The sequence below is a fragment of the Pongo abelii genome, chromosome 1 (genome assembly GCF_028885655.2).
Source record: "Pongo abelii isolate AG06213 chromosome 1, NHGRI_mPonAbe1-v2.0_pri, whole genome shotgun sequence".
Taxonomy (NCBI): Eukaryota; Metazoa; Chordata; class Mammalia; order Primates; family Hominidae; genus Pongo; species Pongo abelii.
Genome location: NC_071985.2, coordinates 155062344 through 155088565, shown reverse-complemented (window position 1 = coordinate 155088565; position 26222 = coordinate 155062344). Strand labels below are relative to the sequence as shown.

At 38.5% G+C, this 26222-nt stretch overlaps 1 protein-coding gene across 7 annotated transcripts in view; it reads left to right on the top strand.

The window, feature by feature from the left end:
• The window catches only part of NEXN (nexilin F-actin binding protein), a 71790-nt gene that overhangs the window by 11646 nt on the left and 33922 nt on the right, over nt 1–26222 (top strand). For 5 of the 7 annotated variants that reach the window (XM_063711613.1, XM_063711606.1, XM_063711608.1 and 2 more), the window contains exons 2-4: nt 20039–20117; nt 21938–22016; nt 22104–22252. In XM_063711613.1, coding sequence (XP_063567683.1) covers nt 20039–20117; nt 21938–22016; nt 22104–22252 — 307 coding nt within the window. Of the gene's footprint in view, nt 1–15555; nt 15825–20038; nt 20118–21534; nt 21748–21937; nt 22017–22103; nt 22253–26222 lie in introns of those variants that run through there. The other 2 variants (XM_063711610.1, XM_024244861.3) reach the window with 2 other exon arrangements.

Sequence of the window (26222 nt, the reverse complement as noted above, 5' to 3'; positions counted from 1 at the left end):
GACTTAAATGTTAGACCTAAAACCATAAAAACCCTAGAAGAAAACCTAGGCAATAGCATTCAGGACATAGGCATGGGCAAGGACTTCATGTCTAAAACACCAAAAGCAATGGCAACAAAAGCCAAAATTGACAAATGGGATCTAATTAAACTAAAGAGCTTCTGCACAGCAAAAGAAACTACCATCAGAGTGAACAGGCAACCTACAAAATGGGAGAAAATTTTTGCAACCTACTCATCTGACAAAGGGCTAATATCCAGAATCTACAATGAACTCAAACAAATTTACAAGAAAAAAACAAACAACCCCATTAAAAAGTGGGCAAAGGATATGAACAGACACGTCTCAAAAGAAGACATTTATGCAGCCAAAAGACACATGAAAAAATGCTCATCATCACTGGCCATCAGAGAAATGCAAATCAAAACCACAATGAGATACCATCTCACACCAGTTAGAATGGCGATCATTAATAAGTCAGGAAACAACAGGTGCTGGAGAGGATGTGGAGAAATAGGAACACTTTTACACTGTTGGTGGGACTGTAAACTAGTTCAACCATTGTGGGAGTCAGTGTAGCGATTCCTCAGGGATCTAGAACTAGAAATACCATTTGACCCAGCCATCCCATTACTGGGTATATACCCAAAAGATTATAAATCATGCTGCTATAAAGACACATGCACACGTATGTTTATTGTGGCACTATTCACAATAGCAAAGACTTGGAACCAACCCAAATGTCCAACAATTATAGACTGGATTAAGAAAATGTGGCACATATACACCATGGAATGCTATGCAGCCATAAAAAATGATGAGTTCATGTCCTTTGTAGGGACATAGATGAAACTGGAAAGCATCATTCTCAGCCAACTATCGCAAGGACAAAAAACCAAACACTGCATGTTCTTACTCATAGGTGGGAATTGAACAATGAGAACACATGGACACAGGAAGGGGAACATCACACTCCGGGGATTGTTGTGGGATGGGGGGAGGGGGGAGGGATAGCATTTGGAGATATACCTAATGCTAAATGACGAGTTAATGGGTGCAGCACACCAACATGGCACATGTATACATATGTAACAAACCTGCACATTGTGCACATTAAAACCTAAAGTATAATAATAATAAAATAAAAAAATAAAAAATAAAAAAACAAAAACAAACAAAAAAATTTAATCAAGACAGGGACTTTGACTTTTTGTTCACTTTCATCTCCCCAAGCTTAGGATAGCGCCTGACACAAAGTAGGAGCGTAATAAATATTTGTTAAATAAATAATGAGTCACCATGTCCTGTCAATTCCACTTCCAAAATGTCTCTTCCAGCTTTTCATTCCTAATGCCAATGTCCTAATTCAGGCCCTTATCTTCTCTTACCAAGATCATTGTACTTGTCCTCCTTCCACTAGTCTTTCCCCATTAAACTCCATTCTCTACATTGCTATAAGAGTTTCTTTTTCTTTTCTTTCTAGAATACATCTTTAAGTCATGCTCCTTTGCTGGCTCTCTATTGCCTATAGTATTATTAGGTAATATCTGAACTTTTTATTAATATGGTGCACAGTGTTCATTCTAGTCTGTGCCCAGCCTGTCTTTCTAGTTTTGCCATAGATTGACTGGAGAATTTTATAGCTCCCCAAATTTGCAATGGGTCATCAGGCATTGGTATTTTTGTTCATTCTGGTTCTTTTTCCTGGATGCCTTTACAATCTTTTCCACTTTGTGAAATTCTACTTATCTGTCAAGGTCTAACTCAAATGTCATTGTCTCCGTGAAACCTTCTTTAACCCAGCCTCTTCCTTAACCATACCATAGTCTTTTCCATGTGTCTATAGCCTGGTTATAATACTGGTATTATAGCATTTACTACATCATATAATAATTAGTACATCTATTTCTTTCACCAAAGCTATTTGATTCACAAGGGCTAGCTCTTATTTGTTTCGTATCCCATTGCCAGGCATACTTTTTGGCATAGAGCAGATTCTCCTTTTCACAAAAATAATGTATTGTAAATACAGACCTAATCTGTCAAATGTGAAAAAAATGCAGCTTTTTTGATAAATTGTGTATAGGTTATAGTAATATTGCAATATTCCCACCGAAACCTGCGATGGATACATAGTCATCTTCATTTAACATGAATGCTTAATGTGTTAGAATGCCATTACTAAATCTCTTTATCATCCCAGCCTTCTCTATTATGACCAAACTCTTAGAACCACCTGTTCAATCTTATCTTGTGATCACTGGTTTCTTTCTTTTTTTATATTTTTTATTTTATTATTATTATACTTTAAGTTTTAGGGTACATGTGCACAATGTGCAGGTTAGTTACATATGTATACATGTGCCATGCTGGTGTGCTGCACCCATTAACTCGCCATTTAGCATTAGGTGTATCTCCTAATGCTATCCCTCCCCCCACCCCAACCCCACAACAGTCCCCAGAGTGTGATGTTCCCTTTCCTGTGTCCATGTGTTCTCATTGTTCAATTCCCATCTATGTTGAGAACATGCAGTGTTTGGTTTTTTGTCCTTGAGATAGTTTACTGAGAATGATGATTTCCAGTTTCATCTATGTCCCTACAAAGGACATGAACTCATCATTTTTTATGGCTGCATAGCATTCCATGGTGTATATGTGCCACATTTTCTTAATCCAGTCTATCATTGTTGGACATTTGGGTTGGTTCCAAGTCTTTGCTATTGTGAATAGTGCCGCAATAAACATACGTGTGCATGTGTCTTTATAGCAGCATGATTTATAGTCCTTTGAGTATATACCCAGTAACGGGATGGCTGGGTCAGATGGTATTTCTAGTTCTAGATCCCTGAGGAATCGCTATACTGACTTCCACAATGGTTGAACTAGTTTACAGTCCCACCAACAGTGTAAAAGTGTTCCTATTTCTCCACATCCTCTCCAGCACCTGTTGTTTCCTGACTTATTAATGATCGCCATTCTAACTGGTATGAGATGGTATCTCATTGTGGTTTTGATTTGCATTTCTCTGATGGCCAGTGATGATGAGCATTTTTTCATGTGTCTTTTGGCTGCATAAATGTCTTCTTTTGAGACGTGTCTGTTCATATCCTTTGCCCACTTTTTAATGGGGTTGTTTGTTTTTTTCTTGTAAATTTGTTTGAGTTCATTGTAGATTCTGGATATTAGCCCTTTGTCAGATGAGTAGGTTGCGAAAATTTTCTCCCATTTTGTAGGTTGCCTGTTCACTCTGATGGTAGTTTCTTTTGCTGTGCAGAAGCTCTTTAGTTTAATTAGATCCCATTTGTCAATTTTGGCTTTTGTTGCCATTGCTTTTGGTGTTTTAGACATGAAGTCCTTGCCCATGCCTATGTCCTGAATGGTATTGCCTAGGTTTTCTTCTAGGGTTTTTATGGTTTTAGGTCTAACATTTAAGTCTTTAATCCATCTTGAATTAATTTTTGTATAAGGTGTAAGGAAGGGATCCAGTTTCAGCTTTCTACATATGGCTAGCCAGTTTTCCCAGCACCATTTATTAAATAGGGAATCCTTTCCCCATTGCTTGTTTTTCTCAGGTTTGTCAAAGATCAGATTGTTGTAGATATGCGGCGTTATTTCTGAGGGCTCTGTTCTGTTCCATTGATCTATATCTCTGTTTTGGTACCAGTACCATGCTGTTTTGGTTACTGTAGCCTTGTAGTATAGTTTGAAGTCAGGTAGCGTGATGCCTCCGGCTTTGTTCTTTTGGCTTAGGATTGACTTGGTGATGTGGGCTCTTTTTTGGTTCCATATGAACTTTAAAGTAGTTTTTTCCAATTCTGTGAAGAAAGTCATTGGTAGCTTGATGGGGATGGCATTGAATCTATAAATTACCTTGGGCAGTATAGCCATTTTCATGATATTGATTCTTCCTAATTCTAATCGTATTCTTGATAATTCAATTGACTTGCCTGGGATTTTAGATACATAGGTGTAATGGGGCTGAACTGTTGTGTTGCTGCTGCCCCTTTAAGGTGGCCAAGGACATTGCATGTGTCTACCCAAACAAGAAAAATCACTTAACACTAGAAGAAGAAAAGCCTGTTAAGATTCCAGATACAAAGTCTTTTGGCATTCAGGTCATCGAGTATAGGAATTAAGTTGTTAAGCCAATCTCCATTTAGCATTCTAAAATACAGTGGCATTCTAAAACACAGTAGCATTCTAAAATACATTTCTAGAATGAGAACTTGACATGACTCAATTAGGATGTTTTTCCTGTAACTCAGCAAATCTCAAAATGTGGTCTTAGAACCCCTGGGAGTCCTCAGTACCATTTAGGGGTCCATAAAGTCCTTTCCAACTACACATTAGTATAAGGTCATGTTTTCTTAGAGACTTCAATCAAAACAACATCACCATAGTTTGAATGCAGAAGCAGATATGAAAATGTATTTTTCCTGTATTAAGCCAGATACCAGAGATTAGCAAAAATGTAAAATGATTTTCCTCTTCTTACTAATTATTTTTATGTTTATAAATAATGGTTTGTTGTTACTTTAAATGACTTTATATATTAGAATATTTTGTTTTAATTTCTAATACATTAAAGACCTATTGTTATTATCCAGATAAACAAAACCTCTATTATAACCAAATTCTTAGAACCACATGTTCAACCTTATCTTTTGGTCACTGTTTTCTCTCCCATCTTATTCTTCATAAGAATTCAATGGACCTGCCTGGGATCTTAGATACTTACAAGGTGCAATGGAGCCGAATTGTTGTGTTGTGGCTGCCCCTTTAAGGTGGCCAAGAACCACCTTAGGATCCTCAATAATGGGCCCAGACTTTAGGTCCTGAGCCCCAAAAGTTTGAGACCCACTTTGTAATACATAGCCTTTCTTTTAGTGGGGGGATTTTCTTTAACATCACAGATCTTATTTTTATTTTATTTAGAGATGGTGTCTCACTATGTTGCCCAAACCAGATTCAAACTCCTGGGATCAAATGATCTTTCTACCTCAGTCCTCCCTACCTAAGCTGAGACTACAGGAATGCACCCAGCTAAAGCTAATTTTTATGTGTATTTACACACTTTCAGATGTTACCTAAATAAAGCCTTTTCTAATCTAAAAATGTAAGCCTTATTATATTTTTGATAGTTATATTTTATCTCATCTAGACCATAAACTCCATAACAGATATTTTATCCTATTCATTATTATTTATGTAGTAGCCTTTACTGTACCTAGCACATTATAGAAAAATGTTCAATAAATGTTTCTTGAATAAATATCAATTTTCACTAATTTATCTTTTTCTGTTTATTCTTAGTTCTATCATACTCATCACTCTAAATTTATAAAGTATATGAAAATCACCTAGTTTATGGTACACAATAGGTATTCAATTGTTATTTTCTCCTCCTTTATTCAGTTTAGAGTTTTCAGAACTTTCCTTTAATGTATTGTAGTTTTTTAAAAATCCTTAAATTTTATTTGTACATGTAACTTTTCATTACTTTATTAATGACTTCATCAAATGAGAGTTTACCAATTTTCTTTGAGTGGTTAAAGTTTTCCCAAAAGAGAATAAAAGGCAAGAATTATAGGTTTTGATTCTGTTCATATTCTGAGAGGATAGGAGGATGTACTACATAGAGCCTAGAATATGGTGAGTGCAGGTAGAATATTATTTAAAACATCTATAAAGATGTGTTATGCTGAAATAGGTGTTGCACAAAATAAATGAAACAGACTTTGTATTGCCTAATATAGTGGAAAAAGCTGATAATTGTTGAAGCTTGATATGGGTGTATGGGGGTTCATTATATTAGTGTCTTTCAGTTTGTATGCCTGAAATTTTCCATAATAAGAGAGTAAACAAAAAAGATAGATTAGACTGATATGTCTGAGATGTTTACCAATATAAAAATGTTTACAGTTTATGCCAGATACACCTAGAAATCTAAGCATATTTAGAGGTCTCAGAGACTGAAGGAGAAAAAACAACCATGTTTAAGATGAAGTGGAGAAAAATCACCATTTCCATTATAATTAGTTTGGGAAAATACCTCCTTGGTAAAGAAGTGACTTAAGAAAGGTCTTGGAGGTAGAAAAGGGCTACTAAATAGATTTGTCTAGGTGGAAGGTTGAAAAAATGGAGAGAAGACAAAGGAAACTGAAGAGTCTGAGGGTCTGCAGAAGGCCTGTCAAGCCCAGGTGAGAATTTTAGTTCTGATCCATGATGCACTACACAGTTAACATCCTCAGAGTTAAGAGTGATATACTAGAGCACAGAGAAGAGCACAGAGAGGTAGAGATGGCAGTAGTTGAGTAGAGAACCTAGTGGGCCTGGTTGAGGGCAGAAAGAATGGTGGGCTGTTATCCTATCATAAGAAATGAAAAAAAAAAGAGAGAAATCAGAACAATCATGGCTAGAAGTTCTTCTGGAACTTTTAAAACCTATTTTTTTTTTTTTTTACCGATAATGTATATTTAAATTATTATTCTATTCTAATACAATATGTAGCAGTTAAGAGTTCTGAAGAAACTACATTAAAGTAGCTGCCCTATAGCAACTGAAGTTAACTATGTCATTACACTTGGATTCTGGCACCTATTGAAAAGATTGAATAATTTGAAAATGTTTATCAGGATTCTGAAGAAAAGAAACCAGTAAAGTGAATACTTTGAATATTATAGCTTCTCATTTTGTAAGTTTATTATTGAAAATTATAGTGATATATATGAAGACTAAATAGAAATAATTTCTGGCAAACATAATTATATGAAATTGAAAGAGCAGCTGGGGCCTTTTGCTAAATAAAGCAGCAAAATTAAGTTTATAGACTGGTAACTGAAATGTTGACTATTAATATATATAAGCACAAAACTGGAAAGACTGACAAGCCATGGGCAATATGATGAAACCCTGTTTCTACAAAAAATACAGAAATTAGCTGTGTGTGATGGTGTGTGCCTGTAGTTTCAGCTACTCAGGAGGCTGAGGTGGGAGGATTGCTTGAACCCAGGAGGTCGAAGCTACTGTGAGCTGTGATTGCACCACTGCTCTCCAGCCTGGGCGACAGAGTGAGATCCTGTCAAGAAAGAAAGGAAGTGGGAGAAGATGATGAAATAAGTCAAAGATTAAATTGATATTTGAAATTTTTAGTTTTTATTTTTATTTTTTTGTGACAGAGTCTTACTCTGTCACCCAAGCTGGAATGCAGTGGTGTGATCCTGGCTCACTGCAACCTCTGCCTCCCAGGTTCAAGTGATTCTCCTGCCTCAGCCTTCCTAGTAGCTGACATAACAGGTGTCTGGCACCACACCCAGCTAATTTTTGTATTTTTAGTAGGGATGGGGTTTCACCATGTTGGCCAGGCTGGTCTCAAACTCCTGACCTCAAGTGATCCACCCGCCTTAGCCTCCCAAAATGCTGGGATTACAGGCACGAGCCACTGTTCCTGGTGATATTTGGAATTTTTTTAAAAACCACCTTATTAACATATGATTGACATACCAAAAGCTGTATATATTTAATGTATGATATTTGGCATTTGAGAATATGTTTCTAAAAGACTAATAATCTGCTATAAATGTTCAACAGAAGACTTCTTTAAAATATAGTATAGACAGTTTGTTAAGAGAATAAAAAGTTGAATCAAAGGAACAGAGGATCTTTCAGACTTGCTAGTTTTTGCGTGAATATTGAAAAGCTTTATGTGATAGCTTTTGGGGGTTATTTTAAATTATAATTTAATTGAACAAGACAATGGAAAGCAACTGATCCCTTGCAATCTGGGAAGGGAGCGTAGAGTCTACTATGCGTACAGAGGAAAATCAGGGAGTAAGAGAAGTGCAAAATATGGACTGAGAATGGAAATCATTGATCTTAGTCATCTAACTGGAAGTTGGGGAATAGTGTATACTGCCTTTCTATTCTATAGTAGGTATGGTTGATGTTAGAACTTTACCTGTGTTTGCAGACAGCAAATCAGACTGGACCACTTAAAAATCCGGTTCCAAGGCTTTTGTTGAGAGTTGTTGCAAAGAGACTGTTAATAGCATGAGAATAGAGACCATGTCTGTGTGTTCAGTGTTATATTTCTCAGTGCCCAGTAGAGTGCCTGGCATAGTAGATGCTTAATAAATACTTATGGGCCAGGCATGGTGGCTCATGCCTTTAATCCTAACACTTTGGGCGGCCGAGGTGGGCGGATCACGAGGTCAAGAGATAGAGACCATCCTTGCCAACATGGTGAAACCCTGTCTCTACTAAAAATACAAAAATTAACTGGGCGTGGTGGTGCGTGCTTGTAGTCCTAGCTACTCAGGAGGCTGAGGCAGGAGAATCGCTTGAACCCAGGAGGCAGAGGTTGCAGTGAGCAGAGATTGCACCATTGCCCAGCCTGGGCAGCGGAGTGAGACTCCGTCTCAAAAAAAAAAAAATTAATATAAGTGGCATGTTGTATTTATACCATATCCCTGCATAATGATAATCATAATGATAGTCATGCCTTATATCCAGATAATCTTTATCTGTCCATAAAGTGATTCACCTTGAAGCTGGCAAGATTTACTTGTTCAGGGCTGGGCATGGTGGCTCATGCTTGTAATCCCAGCACTTTGGGAGGCTAAGGTGGGAGGATCACTTGGGCCCAGAAGTTAAAGACTAGCCTGGGCAACATAGCAAGACCCTGTCTCGACAAAAAATTCAAAACTTAGCTGGGTATGGTGGTGCAAGCCTGTAGTACCACTCAGGAGGCTGAGGCAGGAGGTGCTATGGATATAATGGTGTAAAAAACACAGTCACTACTCTCAAACACCTTACCTTCTGGTCGAGGAGGTTTTCAGGAAGGTGGGTCATTACTGGACATTGTGGTAAGTGCTACAATTAGGGTAACCATGGGATGCTGTGTAAGCACACAGGAGAAGCACTTAACCTAGTCTTGTGGTATCAAGGAAGGCTTCCCGGAGAAAGTGACAATTCAAGAATTAAAGGATGAGTAGGAGTTAGCTGAGTGATAAGGGAATGAGAATAGCATAAAGCTGAGGGAGCCAGCTCTGCAAAGGCTTGAGTTGTGCCAGTATTACAGTATGGGTGATAGAGTGGGAGGGAGGGTTAAAAAGAGATGAGGCTACAGAAGTAATTTAATCTACTAAAGTGTATTAAATCACAGAAGAAAAAGTGGATAATGAGAAGAAAAGGGCAAAGATTGAAAGCTGGGGGCAAACAACATCTAAAAGGTAGAGAGAGGTATAGAAGCCCTCAAAGGACATAGAGAAGGAATACTCAGAGACATGAAAAAACAGAGGGAGAATAGTGTTATGAAACCAAGCAAGGAGGATTTCAGGAAGAAAGGAGTGACTGAGAGTATCACGTGTAGCAGTGAAGTTCAGAAAAAGGGAACTGTTCATTTTATTTGGCAATATAATGAGAAAAGCATTATTAGGCCCATTTTACATATAAAACTGAAGTTCACAGAAGTTAACTGGCCCATCCAAAATCACATATCTAATAATTAACCTAAACAGAAACTCTAATCCAAGTTTTCTGGCTCTAACTCCAGTGCTTCTTCCACCGTCAATGTTTTCTTAATGTGCATGAAAAAACCAATAGTTAACTATATAATTATCATGAGGATATAATTGAATACAAAGGTTATTAAGCACAAAAAGTTCTAGTAGAATATTTTGGGAGATTTCAAATTATTTTTATATTAATATTAAAATTTAAAATATATATGGGTTTGGAATTTTTATGAGGGGGTTTATGAAAAGTTATGATAACATTGAACCTGTATATGTCATTTGTTCTAAAGTTGTTTTTTGTTTGTTTGGTTTCTGTTTTGAGACAGGGTCTTGCTCTGTTGCCCAGGGTGTAGTGCAGTGGTTCAATCATAGCTCATTGCAACCTTGAACTCATGGACTCAAGTGATCCTCTTGCCTCAGCCTCCCAAGTAACTGGGACTACAGGGACATGCCACCACACCCAGATTATTTTTTTTTTAAATTGTAGAGATGGGGTCTTGCTATGTTGCCCAGGCTGGTCCCCAACTCCTGCCTCAAGTCATTCTCCTGCCTCAACTCAGCCTGGATAACAAGTGTGAGCCATAACACCTGGCCGGGAAATGATATGGAGAGAAGGTTTGATAATAGTATTTACCTTGAAGCGTTGTTGTAGGAAATAAATGACAATGCTTGTTAACTACTTGGCACATTACCAGGCACACGGTAAAGACTTAACAAATGTTAACTTGGATTATCTTCATCATTAATTTTATTCATGTTTTGTGACTAAAGGATGTATTAGTGAAATAGTGGGTTTAGATAGGACAATACAATTAATGACTAGGGAACAGAGTTTTCCTGTGAAGTTAATAGGCCAAACAGAGTTAAATTCATACCTTTATCCTTGTGTTAACACAGACAGGCAAATGAGTTAGCAACTGAAATGCACTGTTGTTTCTACCAAGGCAGTGTCATACTTCCTTTTTAATTAACAATAAAGGAATCTTATATGGATTTACAGTGTCTACATAATTATGAAGTTTTTTCTCCAACATAAAAATATTTAAGAGATGTGAGTCCTATTGGTTTGTAATTTGTACCTTAAGTGCAATTCCATAACACAAAAAGGTCATAAACTTATTTTGCTACAACTTTTTATCCTCAAAAGGCAGAACAGAGCAAACTTTGAGTAAAGGATCACTTGCTTATATTTTAACCAAAAAAGTTAAGGCTAGTGCTGTCCAAATTTTCACTGAGTTTAAAAATGAGAGCTCAGAATACTAAAATGACATTTTAAAAAACGATTTTAAGTGGTTTTATTCATAGTAAATTTTTAAAATCAATTTTATTTTATTCTAAATCTATAATTAAGTCAAGATATAATTTGAGGATTTTTTGAATCAAATTAAATGAAGAAGGCTAGCTGATTCATTTATTTTCTAGGACTATTCTTGACAGATTAATTCTTTACTGTCAGCAAGCCACCCAATTTTCTTTCATTTCACCAAAAAAAAAAAAAAAAAAAAAAAAAAAAAAAGGCTTTTAAGGTCCCTTCTGGCCAATTAATTGACCTAAAATTATCAGTTCTTATGATCCCATGATTCCAGGTTTTCCTCATACCCTTTAGTATTACTCTAAAAAACTGCACAAGAGGCTCGGGCATGGTTACTCATGCCTGTAATCCCAGCACTTTGGGAAGCTGAGGTGGGAGGATCACTTGAGGCCAGGAGTTCGAGACCAGCCTGGGCAACAGAGTGAGACCCGTCTCTATTTTTTTTTTTTAAGACAGTCTCATGCTTTGTTGCCCAGTCTGAAGTGCAGTAGCATGATCATAGCTCACTGCAACCTTGAACTCCTGGGCTCAAGCGATCTTCCTGCTTCAGTGTCCCAAATAGCTGGGACTACAAGCATGTGCTACGACACTTGCAAATTTTTAAATTTTCAGTAGAGATGAGTCTCGCTATGTTGCCCAAGCTGGTCTCAAACTCTGGGCTCAAGCGATTCTCCCACCTCAGCCTCCCAAAGTGTTGGGATTATAGGTGTGAGCCACTGCACCCTCCCCCACCCCTCCCCTACCTCTATTTTTTTGTTTTTGAGACAGAGTTTTGCTCTTCTTGCCCAGGCTGGAGTGCAATGGTGCGATCTCAGCTTACAGCAACCCCTGCCTCCCAGGTTCAAGCAATTCTCCTGCCTCAGCCTCCCGAGTAGCTGGGATTACAGGCATGTGCCACCACTCCTGGCTAATTTTGTATTTTTAGTAGAGACGGGGTTTCTCCATGTTGGTCTGGCTGGTCTCGAACACCTGAAGTCAGGTGATCTGCCCGCCTCAGCCTCCCAAAGTGCTGGGATTACAGGCATGAGCCACCACACCTGGCATCTATTTTTAAAAATAAAAAATTGTGTAAGTAATACATTATATATGCTCACTGGCAGGGAAAGATAGGTTTTTTCCTAAATAGAGTAAATTCTAGTAGGGGAGATGAATAGTAATAAAATTAATCAAAGTTATTGATATCTACTAATGTTAGTTATTATTCCAGGGTTCTTCATATAATGCTATCTCAGCTAATCCTAACTAAGCAGTTAACAGATCTGAAATGTGGATTTTGGTCTGATTACCAAATTTTGGTAATCTAAATGTGAGGTGATTGAAGGTCTGTATTAGTATGGAGGCCGTGGAAATATGAAGTAATATGTAAGAGAAGTTTGAAAGCAACATTCATAAATCTTGACAATCTATTAAAATCTAGGAGATATAGAAGAATGAATAAAAAATAACCGCAAGGTTTGAGAAGCCATGAGAATGAAGGGTAGGTTTTGTTGGTTATATAAGAAGAAATATCAGGCCAGGCGTGGTGGCTCATGCCTGTAATCCCAAAACTTTGGGAGGCGAAGGTGGGTGGATCACTTGAAGTCAGGAGTTCAAGACCAGCCTAATCAACATGGTGAAACCCTGTCTCTACTAAAAATACAAAATTAGCTGGGCATGGTGGAGCATGCCTGTAATCCCAGCTACTTGGGAGCCTGAGGCAGAAGAATCGCTCGAACCCGGGAGACAGAAGTTGCAATGAGCCAAGATCACACCATTGCACTCTAGCCTGGGCAACAAGGGCAAAACTTCATCTCAATAAATAAATAAATAAAATATCTAACAGGTAACTCTAGATATGATATAATGGCTCAAGTAAGACAACAGGACTAGTGCTATTTATTATTTTTATCTCAGGCACATAAAATTAGGTTACTCATAAACCTTAGTTCATGACACACTCATGTATGGATGGATTCCTTTAATTTACTCCTTTATTTTTAATAATGTCATAAGCACCGACAGACCCACTAAACAAGAAAAGTTAGGATCTTATTAATAATTACAGGGAATCATGTCCCATCCTCTCCCCCATTATATTGTCTCCTTCCCATAAAGAAAACTTCAGTCCCACATGGCTTCACTGGGGAGTTCTTGCAAATATTTAGGGAAAAAAATAATAATAAATCCTACATGAACTCTTCCAGAAAACTAAAGAAATAATTCCCAACTCATTCTATGAAGACAATATTACTCTGTTAATAAAAGCAGACATCACAAGAAAAGATAACTTATACAACCAATAATTTATCATAAATACAGATACAAAACTTAACAAAATTTTATCAAATTGATTCCAGCAATATATTAAGAGGATAATGCATTATAACCAATTGGGAATTATCCTAGGAACGTAAGGTTGATTTAACACTTGAAAATCAGTTAATGTAACTCACCATATTAATAAATTAAAAATGAAAGCCATATGATTATCTCAATAGACACAGAAAAAGCATTAGATAAAATCCAACATCTGTTACTGATAATTACTCCAGCAAACTTAGTCTGATAAAGGGCATCTAAGAAAAGCCTACCGCTAACATCTTACTTAACAGTGAAAGACTGGACATATTTCTCCTAAGATCAGGAACAAGACAAAGATATCTGCTCTTACCACTTCTATCTAACATTGTACTGGAGGTTCTAGCTAGTACAGTCAAGCCAGAAAAAGAAATGAAAGGCATCCAGACTGGAAAGGAAAAAGTAGAACTGTGCTCACCGATGATGTGATCATCTATGGACGTAGAAAATCTGATGGAATCTATGAAAAAGCCAATAGAACTAACAAGTTATTAGGCTGGGCTCGGTGGCTCACGCCTGTAATCCCAGCACTTTGGGAGGCCAAGGCAGGCGGATCACGAGGTCAGGAGTTCGAGACCAGCCTGGCCAACATAGTGAAACCCCGTCTCTACTAAAAATACAAAAATTAGCTGGGTGTCATGGGTCGCGCCTGTAGTCCCAGCTACTCGGGAGGCTGAGGCAGGAGAATCACTTGAACCCGAGAGGTGGAGGTTGCAGTGAGCTGAGACTGTGCCATTGCACTCCAGCCTGGGTGACAGAGTGAGATTGTCTCAAAACAAAACAAAACAAAACAAAAACTAATAAGTTATTTTAGCAGGGTTGCAAGATATAAAACCAGAATACAAAAATTGTATTTTTTAATTTTAATTTTTTTTCTTTTAGAAATAGAGACTCACTCTGTCACCCAGGCTGGAGCACAGTGATACGATCATAGCTTACAGTAACTTTGAGTTCCTGGGCTCAAGAGATCTTCCTGCCTCTGTTTCCCAAGTGGCCAAAACTACAGACACACACCACCAGGCCTGGCTAATTTTTAAATTTTTTGTAGAGATGGGGTCTACTATGTTGCCCAGGTTGTTCTTGAACCCCTGGCCTCAAGCAACACCCCCGCCTCAGCCTTCCAAAATGTTGGTTAGGATTAAAGGAATGAGATACAGCGCCTGGCCCCAAAATTATACTTCTATATGCAGGTTGAATATCCCTAATCTGAAAATCTGAAATCCAAATGCTCCAAAATCTGAAACCTTTGGAGTACTGACGTGACGCCACAAGTGGAAAATTCCACACTTGGGTCTCATGTGACAAATCAGTCAAAACATAGTCAAAACTTTGCTTTGGCCAGGCAAAATGGCTCACGCCTGTAATCCCAACACTTTCAGAGGCCAAGGCAGGTAGATTACCTGAGGTCAGGAGTTCGAGACCAGCCTGGCCAACATGGTGAAACCCTGTCTCTACTAAAAATACAAAAATTATCAGGCATAGTGGCGGACACCTGTAATCCCAGCTACTTGGGAGGCTGAGGCAGGAGAATCGCTTGAACCCAGGAGGCAGAGGTTGCAGTGAGCCGAGATCGCACCATTGCACTCCAGCCTGGGCGACAAGAGCAAGACTCCATCTCAAAAACAAAACAAAACAACTTTGCTTCATGCAAAAGTTATTTAAAATAGTCTATAAAACTACCTTCAGGCTATATGTATAAGGTGTATATGGAACATAAATGAATTTCATGTCTAGACTTGGGTCCTATCCCCAAGATAGCCTGTTTTATATATATATTCCAAAATCCAAAAAAGATCTGAAATCTGAGGCCAGGCACGGTGGCTCACACCTGTAATCCCAGTACTTTGGGAGGCCGAGGCAGGCGGATCACGAGGCAGGAGTTGAGACCAGCCTGACCAACATGGGGAAACCCTGTCTCTACTAAAAATACAAAAATTAGCTGGACGTGGTGGCATGCACCTGTAGTCCCAGCTACTCAGGAGGCTGAGGCAGGAGAATTGCTTGAATCCAGGAGGCAGAGGTTGCAGTGAGCGGAGATTGCACCATTGCACTCCAGTCTGGGTGACAGAGTGAGACTCTGTCTCAAAAAAAAAAAAAAAAAAAAAAAAATCTGAAATCGGAAACATTTCTAGTCCCAAGCATTTCAGATAAGGGATACTCAACATGTACTAGCAACAATCATTAATTTAAATCTAAAAAACAACACCATTTACAGTAGTATAAACAAATATGAAATTATTTAGGGATAACTGACAAAAGATGTGGAAGATCTGCACATTGAAAACTACAAAACATTTCTGAGAAATTATAGAATATGTATATAATGGGGGGGGACATACTGTGTTCATGGATCAGAAGACTTAACATTATTAAGATATTAATTCTCCCTAGATCCATCTACAGATTCAATGCAATCCCAATCAAAATCCCAGCACACTATTTTGTGGATATTGGCAAACTGATTCTAAAGTTTATATGAAAAGGGAAAAGACTTGGAATAGCCAACACAGTGTTGAAGGAGAAGAACAAAGCTGGAGGACTAACACTACTCAACTTTAAGACATACTGTAAACCTACTGTAATTGATACAGTGCGGTGTTGGTGAAATAATAAACAAAAAGATCAACGGAACCGAATAGAGAGCCCAGAAATAGATCCACGTAAGTATAATCAACTGATCTTTGACAAAGGAACAAAGGCAATAAAGTAGAGAAAAGATTATTTTCAACAAATGGTGCTGGACCAACTGGACATCACTTGCAAAAAAATGAATCTAGAAACAGACCTTACATTCTTCACAAAAATTAATGAAAATGAATCACAGACTTACAGCATAGAACTATAAAACTCCTAGAAGAAAACATAGGCAGAAATCTAGATGACCTCAGATTTGGAGTTGACTTTTTAGCTATGATACCAAAGTCACAATTCGTGAAAGAAAGAATTGATAAGCTGGACTTCATTAAAATTAAAAAATTCTGTTCTGCAAAAGACACTGTGAAAAGAATTAAAAGATAAGCCATAGACTTGGAGAAAATATTTGCAAGAGACATATCAGATAAAGGACTGTTATCCAAAATATACAAAGAACTCTTACAACTCTGTAATAAGAATACAAACAACCCAATTAAAAAATGGACCAAAGGGCTGGGGACGGTGGCTCACGCCTGCAAGCCCAGCACTTTGGGAGGCCGAGGTGGGCGGATCACCTGAGGTCAGGAGTTTGAGACCAGCCTGACCAATATAGTGAAACCCCATCTCTACTACAAATACAAAAATTAGCCAGGTGTGGTGGCAGGTGCCTGTAGTCCCAGCTACTCGGGAGGCTGAGACAGGAGAATTGCTTGAACCCAGGAGGCGGAGGTTGCAGTGAGCCGAGATCATGCCACTGCACTCTAGCCTGAGTGACAGTGCAAGACTCCATCTCAAAAAAGAAAAAAAAAATGGACCAAACAAAGCTCTTAGGAGACATCTCACTGAAGAAGATACAGATGGCAAATAAACATATGAAAAGGTGCTTTAATATATTATTTAGTATAATTCTAATTTAATATTTATTCATTTAATATACATTCAAGGAAATGCAAATAAAAATGACAATGAAATACCACTCCACATCTATTAGAATGGCCAAAATTCAGAACACTGACAACATCAAATGCTGGTGAGGATGTGGAGCAATATGAATTCTCATTCATTGCTGGTGGGAATGCAAAATAGTAAGCTACATGGTGGTTTCTTATAATACTAAATATGCTCTTACCATATAATCCAGTAATCATGGTCCACAAGAACCTGCATACAGATATTTATGTCAGCTTTATTCATAAACACCAAAACTTGGAAACAACCAAGATGTCATTTGGTAGGTGAATGGATAAACTATGGTACATGCAGGTAATAGAATATTATTCTGTGCTAAAAAGAAATGAGCTATCAAGCCATGAAAAACATAGAGGAAACTGAAATGCACATAACTATGTGAAAAAAGTCAACATGAAAAGGCTACATACTGTGTGGTTCCAACTGTATGACATTCTGGAAAAGTCAAAACTATGAAGACAGTAAAAAGATCATGGTTACCAGGAATTATGGGGGAGAAAAGCATAAGTAAGTGGAGTAAAGAGGACTTTTAGGTCAGTGAAACTGCTCTGTGCAATACTGTAATGATGGAATACATGTCATTGTACATTTACCCAAAACCCACAGAATGTACAACTCAGGAGTAAACCCTAATGTAAACTATGGACTCTGGGTGATAATGATGTGTCAGTATAGGTTCATCATTTATAACAAATGTACCACTCCAATAGGCGGTAATAATGGGGTTATCCAGTGTTGATAATGGGGTTGACTAAGCATGTGCAGGGACAGAACATATACAGGAAATCTCTATCTTCTACTCAATTTTGCTGTGAACCTAAAATAAACTCTATTAAAAAAAAAGTTGGCTAGAAAATTCCAAAAGAAAAAAACAAAACAAGATAAAACAAACCTAAAATAAATATTTAAATGATAGGCCTAAACTCATTGATATTAATAATTACATTAAATGTTAATGAACTAATTGCTGCAATTAAAAAAACAGATTTTAGGCCTGGCATGGTGGCTCATGCTTGTAATCTCAGCACTTTGGGAGGCCTAGGTGGGTGGATCACAAGGTCAGGAGTTCGAGACCAGCCTAGCCAACATGGTGAAACCCCATCTCTACTAAAAATACAAAAATTAGCTGGGTGTGGTGGTGGGAGCCTGTAATCCCAGCTACTCAGGAGGCTGAGGCAGGAGAATCGCTTGAAACTGGAAGCCGGAGGTTGCAGTGCGCCGAGACTGTGCCACTGCACTCCAGCCTGAGCAACAAGAGTGAAATTACATCTCAAAAAAAAAGAAAAGAAAACCCAGATTTTATCAGAATTGATTTTTTTAAAAAGCAAGGTCCAGTCATATGCTGTGTCCAAGACATATACTTTACATATAAAAACATAGACAGAGTGAAAGTAAATAGCTAGAAAATTATATACCATGCAAACTGTAAACCTAAGAAAGTTGGGGGCCAGATGCAGTGGCTCACAGATGCAATCCTAGCACTTCTGGAGGCCAAGGTGGGAGAGTTGCTTGAGCCCAGGGTTTCAAAACCAGTCTAAACAACACAGTGAGACCCCATTTCTATAGAGGAAAAAAAAAAAAAAAAGCTGGGCATGGTGGTGTATGCCTGTAGTCCCAGATACTTGGGAGGCTGAGGAAGGAGGATCGCTTGAGCCCAGGAGTTCAAGGGTACAGTGAACTGTCATTGTGCCACTGTACTTCAGCCTGGGTGACACAGCGAGATGCTGTCTCTAAAAAATAAATGAATAAATAAAAAGAAAGCTGGTGGCTGGGCATGGTGGCTCACGCCTGTAATCCCAGCACTTTGGGAGGCCGAGGCAGGCGGATCACGAGGTCAGGAGATTGAGACCATCCTGGCTAACACAGTGAAACCCTGCCTCTACTAAAAATACAAAAAATTAGCTGGGCGTGGCGGCACACGCCTGTAGTCCCAGCTACTTGGGAGGCTGAGGCAGGAGAATGGTGTGAACCCGGGAGGCAGAGCTTGCAGTGAGCCGAGATGGTGCCACTGCACTCCAGCCTGGGTCACAGAGCGAGACTCCATCCCCCCAGCCAAAAAAAAAAAAAAGAAAGTTGGTGTGACTATTTTAATGTAAGATAAGTTTAAGACAATGAGGTAAGAAGAAAGAAATTTCTTACTGGTAGGCTGGGCACAGTGGCTCACAGCTGTAATCCCCAGCACTTTGGGAGGCCAAGGCAGGTGGATCACTTGAGGTCAGGAGTTCCAGACCATCCTGGCCAACATGGGGAAACCCCGTCTGTACTAAAAACACACACAAAGTTAGCTGGGCATGATGGTGTGCTGCCTGTAATCCCAACTATTCAGGAGGCTGAGACAGGAGAATCGCTTAAACCTGGGAGGCAGAGATTGCAGCGAGCTGAGATTGTGCCACTGCACTTCACCCTGGGGCGATAGAGTGAGACTCTGCCTCCAAAACAAAAAACATACTGCTGAAAGGGTCAATTCAAAAAGAAGATATCTTATAATCATAATGTGTGTGCAATTAAACCTGAAATTACATGAAACAAAAACAACAGAATTAAAGGGAGAAAAAAAAAATTCTGGCCGGGCGTGGTGGCTCACACCTGTAATCCCAGCACTTTGGGAAGCTGAGCTGGGTGTATCACTTCAGGTCAGGAGTTCAAGACCAGCCTGGCCAACATGGTGCAACCCTGTCTCTACTAAAAATACAAACATTAGCCAGGCATGGTGGCACCGGCCTGTAATCCCAGCTACTTGGGAGGCTGAGGCAGGAGAATTGCTTGAACCTGGCATGCAGATGTTGCAGTAAGCCGAGATTGTGTCACTGCACTCCATCCTGGGCGACAGTGAGACTCCATCTCAAAAAAAAAAACAAAAAAAAACCAAACCAGACAAACAAACAAAAAACTACATAGTTGAAGATTGATAGAAATAGCCGAAAATTAGTAAAAATACAGATCTAAAACATGATCAACTACCTTCGGCTAGTTAATATTTATAGAGTAATACACTCAATAATTGCTGAATACACATTCTTTTCAAGTGAACTTAATATGTTCATCAAGCTATTCTGGATCAAAAACTTTCAGGGATCTTTTACCATCATGCACCTTATATTTTCTATACCATGAATCTTGGGAAAAAGAGCTAAAGGTTATCGCAATTTATTAATTGCTTGAATTATGTCAGTATTTTTTGAGGGGAAATTAACTGCTATTTCTATTTATAAAAATACATAATATATTACAAATAAATTAAAATTTATTATACAATATAAATTTTTTTCAGGTGCAAATATATACAGAGCTTCATAATCAGCCCAAGACCACACAGAGCAAACATGAATGATATTTCCCAAAAGGTTGAGGTAAGTCTCAAAAGTAAAAATAAAAATAAAAGAGGGAAATGTAGAGTTGACTGTAGAATTGCTGACAGGACAATCATTTGGTGGAAAGGTCATATGTAGGAGTTCATAATTAATAACATAATGGGAAGATGTAAAACAAGAAAAGATACAATTCACCAGCTGGTCTTGGGCTAGTATTTTCATTTGGGTTCTAGGAAATTCTACAAAGCATGAGTAGTAAATTTGTGAATGATAGTGAAGTGGATGTGAGAGCTAGCATTCTGAGTAGAATTTTAAATATTTTGTTCTTGATAACTCTTAGAAATTATTATTTTAGTATTAAAACGAAGTTTGACCTATACTCATAGGAGAAAACAATTCCCTCTTAGGTAAGGAACCTTTTTAGTGCCTTATATATATATTTTTTAATTTTTAGCTTTTTTCTGGTTCTTGACTGTAGATACTGAGAGTTGTTGTAAGAAGAGCTCAGTTGCTGACACCTCAGAATTATAAAGTTAACCCTTAAATGGCCAATGACACATAATAGATTATAAAATACAAGTTGGATGTGCCACAGATTAATTAAGCAATTGTCATTATCACTAGGAAAAAGGATTTGGTGTTCTGAGGCACACATTTTATTTACTGAAATTTCATTTAGAAATCAGCTTAATTTTCAAAGTGGTGAAAATAATTTGCTTTCCTGGTTTTAGAGTGGAGGAAAATCATTTCTTCAGTCTTCTACCAGATTCCCATTCTTTGTGAAGCTCTGTTACCATATGGAATTCTTCTTACAGCCACCCCCCCATATAGAATGATACAGCCTCCTTACACGTTTTTAATGTGGTTTAAAGAAGTTATAGATGGGAAGTAATAGTAACAACATAAATCACAGCTTGTGCACACAGACCGTGGTGTGCCTCAGCCACAAATAAGGACTAAAGGACTGGCCTTCGGTTTTGCTTATATTGGATATAGAAACCAGGAAGGGTGTAAAATGTGAATTAGGCTCAAACTTTAAAGCCTAAACTTTTGCTTTGTTTTCAGCTTCACCAAATTTACTGAAATTAGTTTGGGTACCTTTTTAGCAAGTGATATCAAATCTGAATCTTTAATAATGGAGTTAGATAATAAAAGACAGTTGTTTTTAATCAGAATTCAGAATTTGATTTTTATATTTTACTGGCTTTCAGCTTCAGTGGAATGCTACCCACAAAATGAGATTTCATTACTATATAACGGTGAAATTTCTACTCTCATATTTTCTGTAATGTCATTTTTCGTAGTTAGGTTTTAGAAAGTATTTAATCAGGTTGTGATGGTCAAATAAAGGGTTCAAACACATTTCTATTTTCTGTTTCAATAAATATTTTTTATATTGCTTATTCTTATCTATCTTTACCTAATTTCTTCCTATCTTTTTCGTTAACTTTCTTTTCTTTATTTTCTTCTAATGAAGATTCTGCTTTCTTCATCTAAACCTGTCCCAAAAACCTATGTACCAAAACTTGGCAAGGGTGATGTAAAGGATAAGTTTGAAGCCATGCAGAGAGCCAGGGAAGAAAGAAATCAAAGGAGATCTAGAGACGAAAAGCAAAGAAGAAAAGAACAATATATTAGAGAGAGAGAATGGAACAGGAGAAAGCAGGAGGTTATTTTATTTTACTTTATTCTCGTGAAAATATTTGTTTGCATTTTTTAATTTAAATTGTATTTATTCACATTAACCACATTTCATATTAACTATAACCTGTATTTGTAACCTAATTTAAACTCTGCATATAATGTGATTTAGTCTAATTTTTGGACATGTGCTCACATTAATTTATTTAACCATCTAGATTAAAGAAATGCTTGCTTCTGATGATGAGGAAGATGTATCTTCTAAAGTAGAAAAGGCTTATGTTCCAAAATTAACAGGTAAGAAGCTTGAGGGGTTAATAGTAAATTAAATTGCAAAATAGAAACATAGCCAAATATCAAACATTTTTTCTCATATATTTTTAGGAACTGTTAAGGGTAGATTTGCTGAAATGGAGAAACAAAGACAAGAGGAACAAAGGAAGAGAACAGAGGAGGAACGAAAACGCAGAATTGAGCAGGATATGTTAGAAAAGAGGAAAATACAGCGTGAATTAGCAAAAAGGGCTGAACAGGTATCACTAAAGATTAAGTTCGTATTTGTTTCTGAAACTAACTGCAAAGTGAAACTAATCAGTATGTTGCCTAATTAAAATATTTTAATATAACACAAACCTATTAAAAAGCAGCTAACCGTCTGGAAATGGTGGCTCACATCTGTAATCTCAGCACTTTGGGAGGCCAAGCTGGGTGGATCGCTTCGACATCAGCCCGGGCAACATGGCAAAATCCCGTCTCTACAAAAAAATACAAAAATTAGCTGGGCATGGTGGCAAGTGCCTGTAGTCCCAGCTATTCAGAAGGCTGAGGTAGGAGGTTCACTTGAGCCTGAAAGGTGGAAGTTGCAGTGAGCCGAGATCATGCCACTGGACTCCAGCCTGGGTGACAGGGCAAGACCCATCTCAAAGAAAAAAAAAAAAAAAAGGGCAGCTAACCTGAAAAGATCTGAAGGAAAAATATTTAACATCAGATGCCTAGAAGGACATGGGCAGAATATGTCTATTTTAAGGTAGAATAGTGAGATGATTTGTATCATATACAGTCTTACTGCTCTATCCACATTCCTCAGCCTGTCTACATTCCTTATTTTTCTTTACAAGTTAGAGAATTTTACAAAGATGTAAGGCAATTTCACATATAAACTATCCATGAGTACCTAACAAAATGTTGGTCTTCTAATAACAATACTTTTAAATGCTGTCTGTTTGCATGCTGCTGATAAAGACATACACAAGACTGGGAAAGAAAAGAGGTTTAATTGGACTTACAGTTCCACTTGGCTGAGGAGGCCTCAGAATCATGGTGGGAGGTGAAAGGTACTTCTTACATAGCGGTGGCAAGAGAAAATGAGGACGATGCAAAAGCGGAAACCTCTGATAAAATCATCAGATCTCATGAGACTTATTCACTACCACGAGAACAGGATGGGGGAAACCACCCCCATCCCCATGATTCAAATTATCTCCCACCGGGTCCCTCCCACAACACGTGGGAATTATGGGAGTACAATTCAAGACGAGATTTGGGTGGGGACACAGAGCCAAACCATATCAGCTGGTCTTTTAAGGCATACATTAAGTGCTTTCAGTCTTTTTGCTATGCTGCCTTCAGTTTCCATTACCTTTCTGAAAAGAAAAGTGACGATGAAAGCAAAGCATATGCTATACTTGCATACTAAAGAAATGTATTTACCCTGGATTTGCAAAGCGGGGTACAGGTATTGGGTAAATACAGCAGTTCCAAATGGGAGAAAACATCCAAAATAAAGGGGTTATACGGCCCATGCAAGTCTGAAATCCAGCAGGGCAGTCAATTTTTTTTTTTTTGAGACGGAGTTTTGCTCTTGTCGCCCAGGCTGGAGTGCAATCTTGGCTCACTGCAACCTCGGCTCACTGCAACCTCCGCCTCCCAGGTTGAAGCGATTCTCCTGTCTCAGCCTCCTGAGTAGCAGGGATTACAGGTGCCCGCCATCACATCTGGCTAATTTTTATATTTTTAGTGGAGACGGGGTTTCGCCATCTTGGCCAGGTTGGTCTTGAATTCCTGACCTCAGGTGATCTACCTGCCTTGCCCTCCCAAAGTGCTGGGATTACAGGCGTGAGTCACCACACTGGCCTCATTTTTTTTTTTTTAATTGAGACGGAGTCTCGCTCTGTCACCCAGGCTGGAGTGCAGTGGCAAAATCTCGGCTCACTGCAACCTCTGCCTTCCGGATTCAAGCGATTATCCTGCTTCAGCCTCCCGAGTAGCTAGGACTACAGGCACATGCCACCACTCCCAGCTAATGTTTTTGTATTTTTAGTAGAGACAGGGTTTCACCATGTTGGCCAGGCTGGTCTTGAACTCCTGATCTCAGATGATCTGCCCACCTCGGCCTCCCAAAATGATTACAGGAATGAGCCACCACACCCGGCCTAGTAATTTTATCTTGTAAATATGTAAAGTTTAATTTTCAAATCTAATTAAGTACATTTTCCACTCCACTCTAATATAATTTAATGTATCTTTGAATATAAGGAGTAAAGTATGACATAGGTAGTCAGGAAGAGTTTTAATGTTTGTTTATAAAATTTATTTGTATAAATCCATATGCAAGAATGTCACAAAGGATTCCTGAGTCAGGGGGTAGCTGAATGACTTGGTGACCTACAAGATTTGGAGATTCTAGGATCTTATAATGAATTAAAAATGAGAGCTGGACATGGTGACTCATGCCTGTAATCCCAGCCCTTTGGGAGGCTGAGGCAGGAGGATTGCTTGAGCCCAGGAGTTTCAGGATGCAGTGAGCTATGATAATTTCACTGCACTTTCAGCCAGCAACAGAGAGACCTTGTCTCTTAAAAAAAAAAAAAAGATGGTAGGGGGGTGGGCGGGGATTAATAGTAGATATAGTGGATGTTAGAATCAATTTGGGGAAGAAACTTGATTTGATATTATCTGTTTATCTTTGAGGATATCCTGATGAGCAAAGTTAAAGTCCATCAGCTTAGAAAAAAGAGGAGTTACTGGTGAGGGAAGAGAAGGAGATGTTGAAAAGAAAAGGGAGAGAAGGAAGTTGATTTGAGAAGAAGCAAAAGGAGTTTCATTTTTTATAAAGCAAAAGAAATAGGAAGTGGCTCTTCAATATTGTCTTCTGAAAGTCAACACTATACCTGAACTTCTGAATATCTGGTCTCTGTGAATATACTGACACCATGGCTACTTAGACAGATTTATCTTTTTCCTTGTTTGTTGGAAAAAAAGTATTCTCCAATGTTTTCTTGTTTTGGTAATGGTTTAAAGTGAGCAAAGAAGAAAGCAAAAAAAATCCTCAAACATACTTTATTATTTTACCATAAGCTAATAAAGATCTGGGAAGCAGCCTGGGTAACAATATAGTGAGACCTCAGCTCTTAAAAACAGACAGACAAACAACTTAGCCAGGAGGTGGTGGTGGGTGCCTATAGTCCCAGCTACTTGGGAGGCTAAAGTGGGAGGATTGCTTGAACCCAGGAAGTTCATGATCAGGCCACTGCACCAAAACAAACAAACAAACAAACAAAAAAACCTGGGTTTGGGAAGGTTGTAGCAGCAGCAATAAAAGAAAGTTGAGTTAATAAATTTAGTATTTCTCTTTTCTATATTCTCAATGTCTGGCTTCTCACTGTATCTCCTGGATCTTTTTATTTTTTATTTTTTTAAGATAGAGTCTTGCTCTGTTGCCCAGGCTGGAGTGCAGTGGTGCAATCACAGCTCATTGCAGCCTCAACCTTCTGGGCTCAAGCAATTCTCCTACCTCAGCCTCCTAAGTAGCTGGGACTACAGATGCATGCCACCATGCTTGGCTAATTTTTAAAAAATTTTTTGGCCAGGTGTGGTGGCTCACACCTGTAATACCAGCACTTTGGGAGACTGAGGCAGGTGGATTGCTTGAGCTCAGGAGCTCAAGGCCAGCCTGGGCAATACAGTAAAACCCTGTCACTACAAAAATTAAAAAAAATTAGCTGAGCATGGTGGCGCATGTCTGCAGTCCTAGCTACTTGGGAGGCTGCGGTGGGAGGATGATCGCCTCAGCTTGGGAGGCGAAGGTTGCAGTGAGCCAAGATTGCACCACTGTACTCAAACCTGGGCAACACAGCAAGACCCTGCTGTCTCTACAAAAAAATCTACCAAAAAAATTTTTTTTTGTAGAGATGGGGTCTCACTTTGTTGTCCAGGCTCGTCTCAAAATCCTGGGCTCAAGAGATCCTCCCACCTCGGCCTCCCAAAGTTGGGGGAATACAGGCATGAACCACCACGTGCAGCCTCCTGGACCTTTTTATTGAGAGATTAACATGATTTATACAGGAGTTGTCAGTATTCTTTTAAAAAGAGAAGTTTTTTTTGTTTGTTTTTTTTTTTTGAGATGGAGTCTCGCTCTGTCACCCAGGCTGGAGTGCAGTGGCACAATTTCAGCTCACTGCAAGCTCCACCTCCTGGGTTCATGCCATTCTCCTGCCTCAGCCT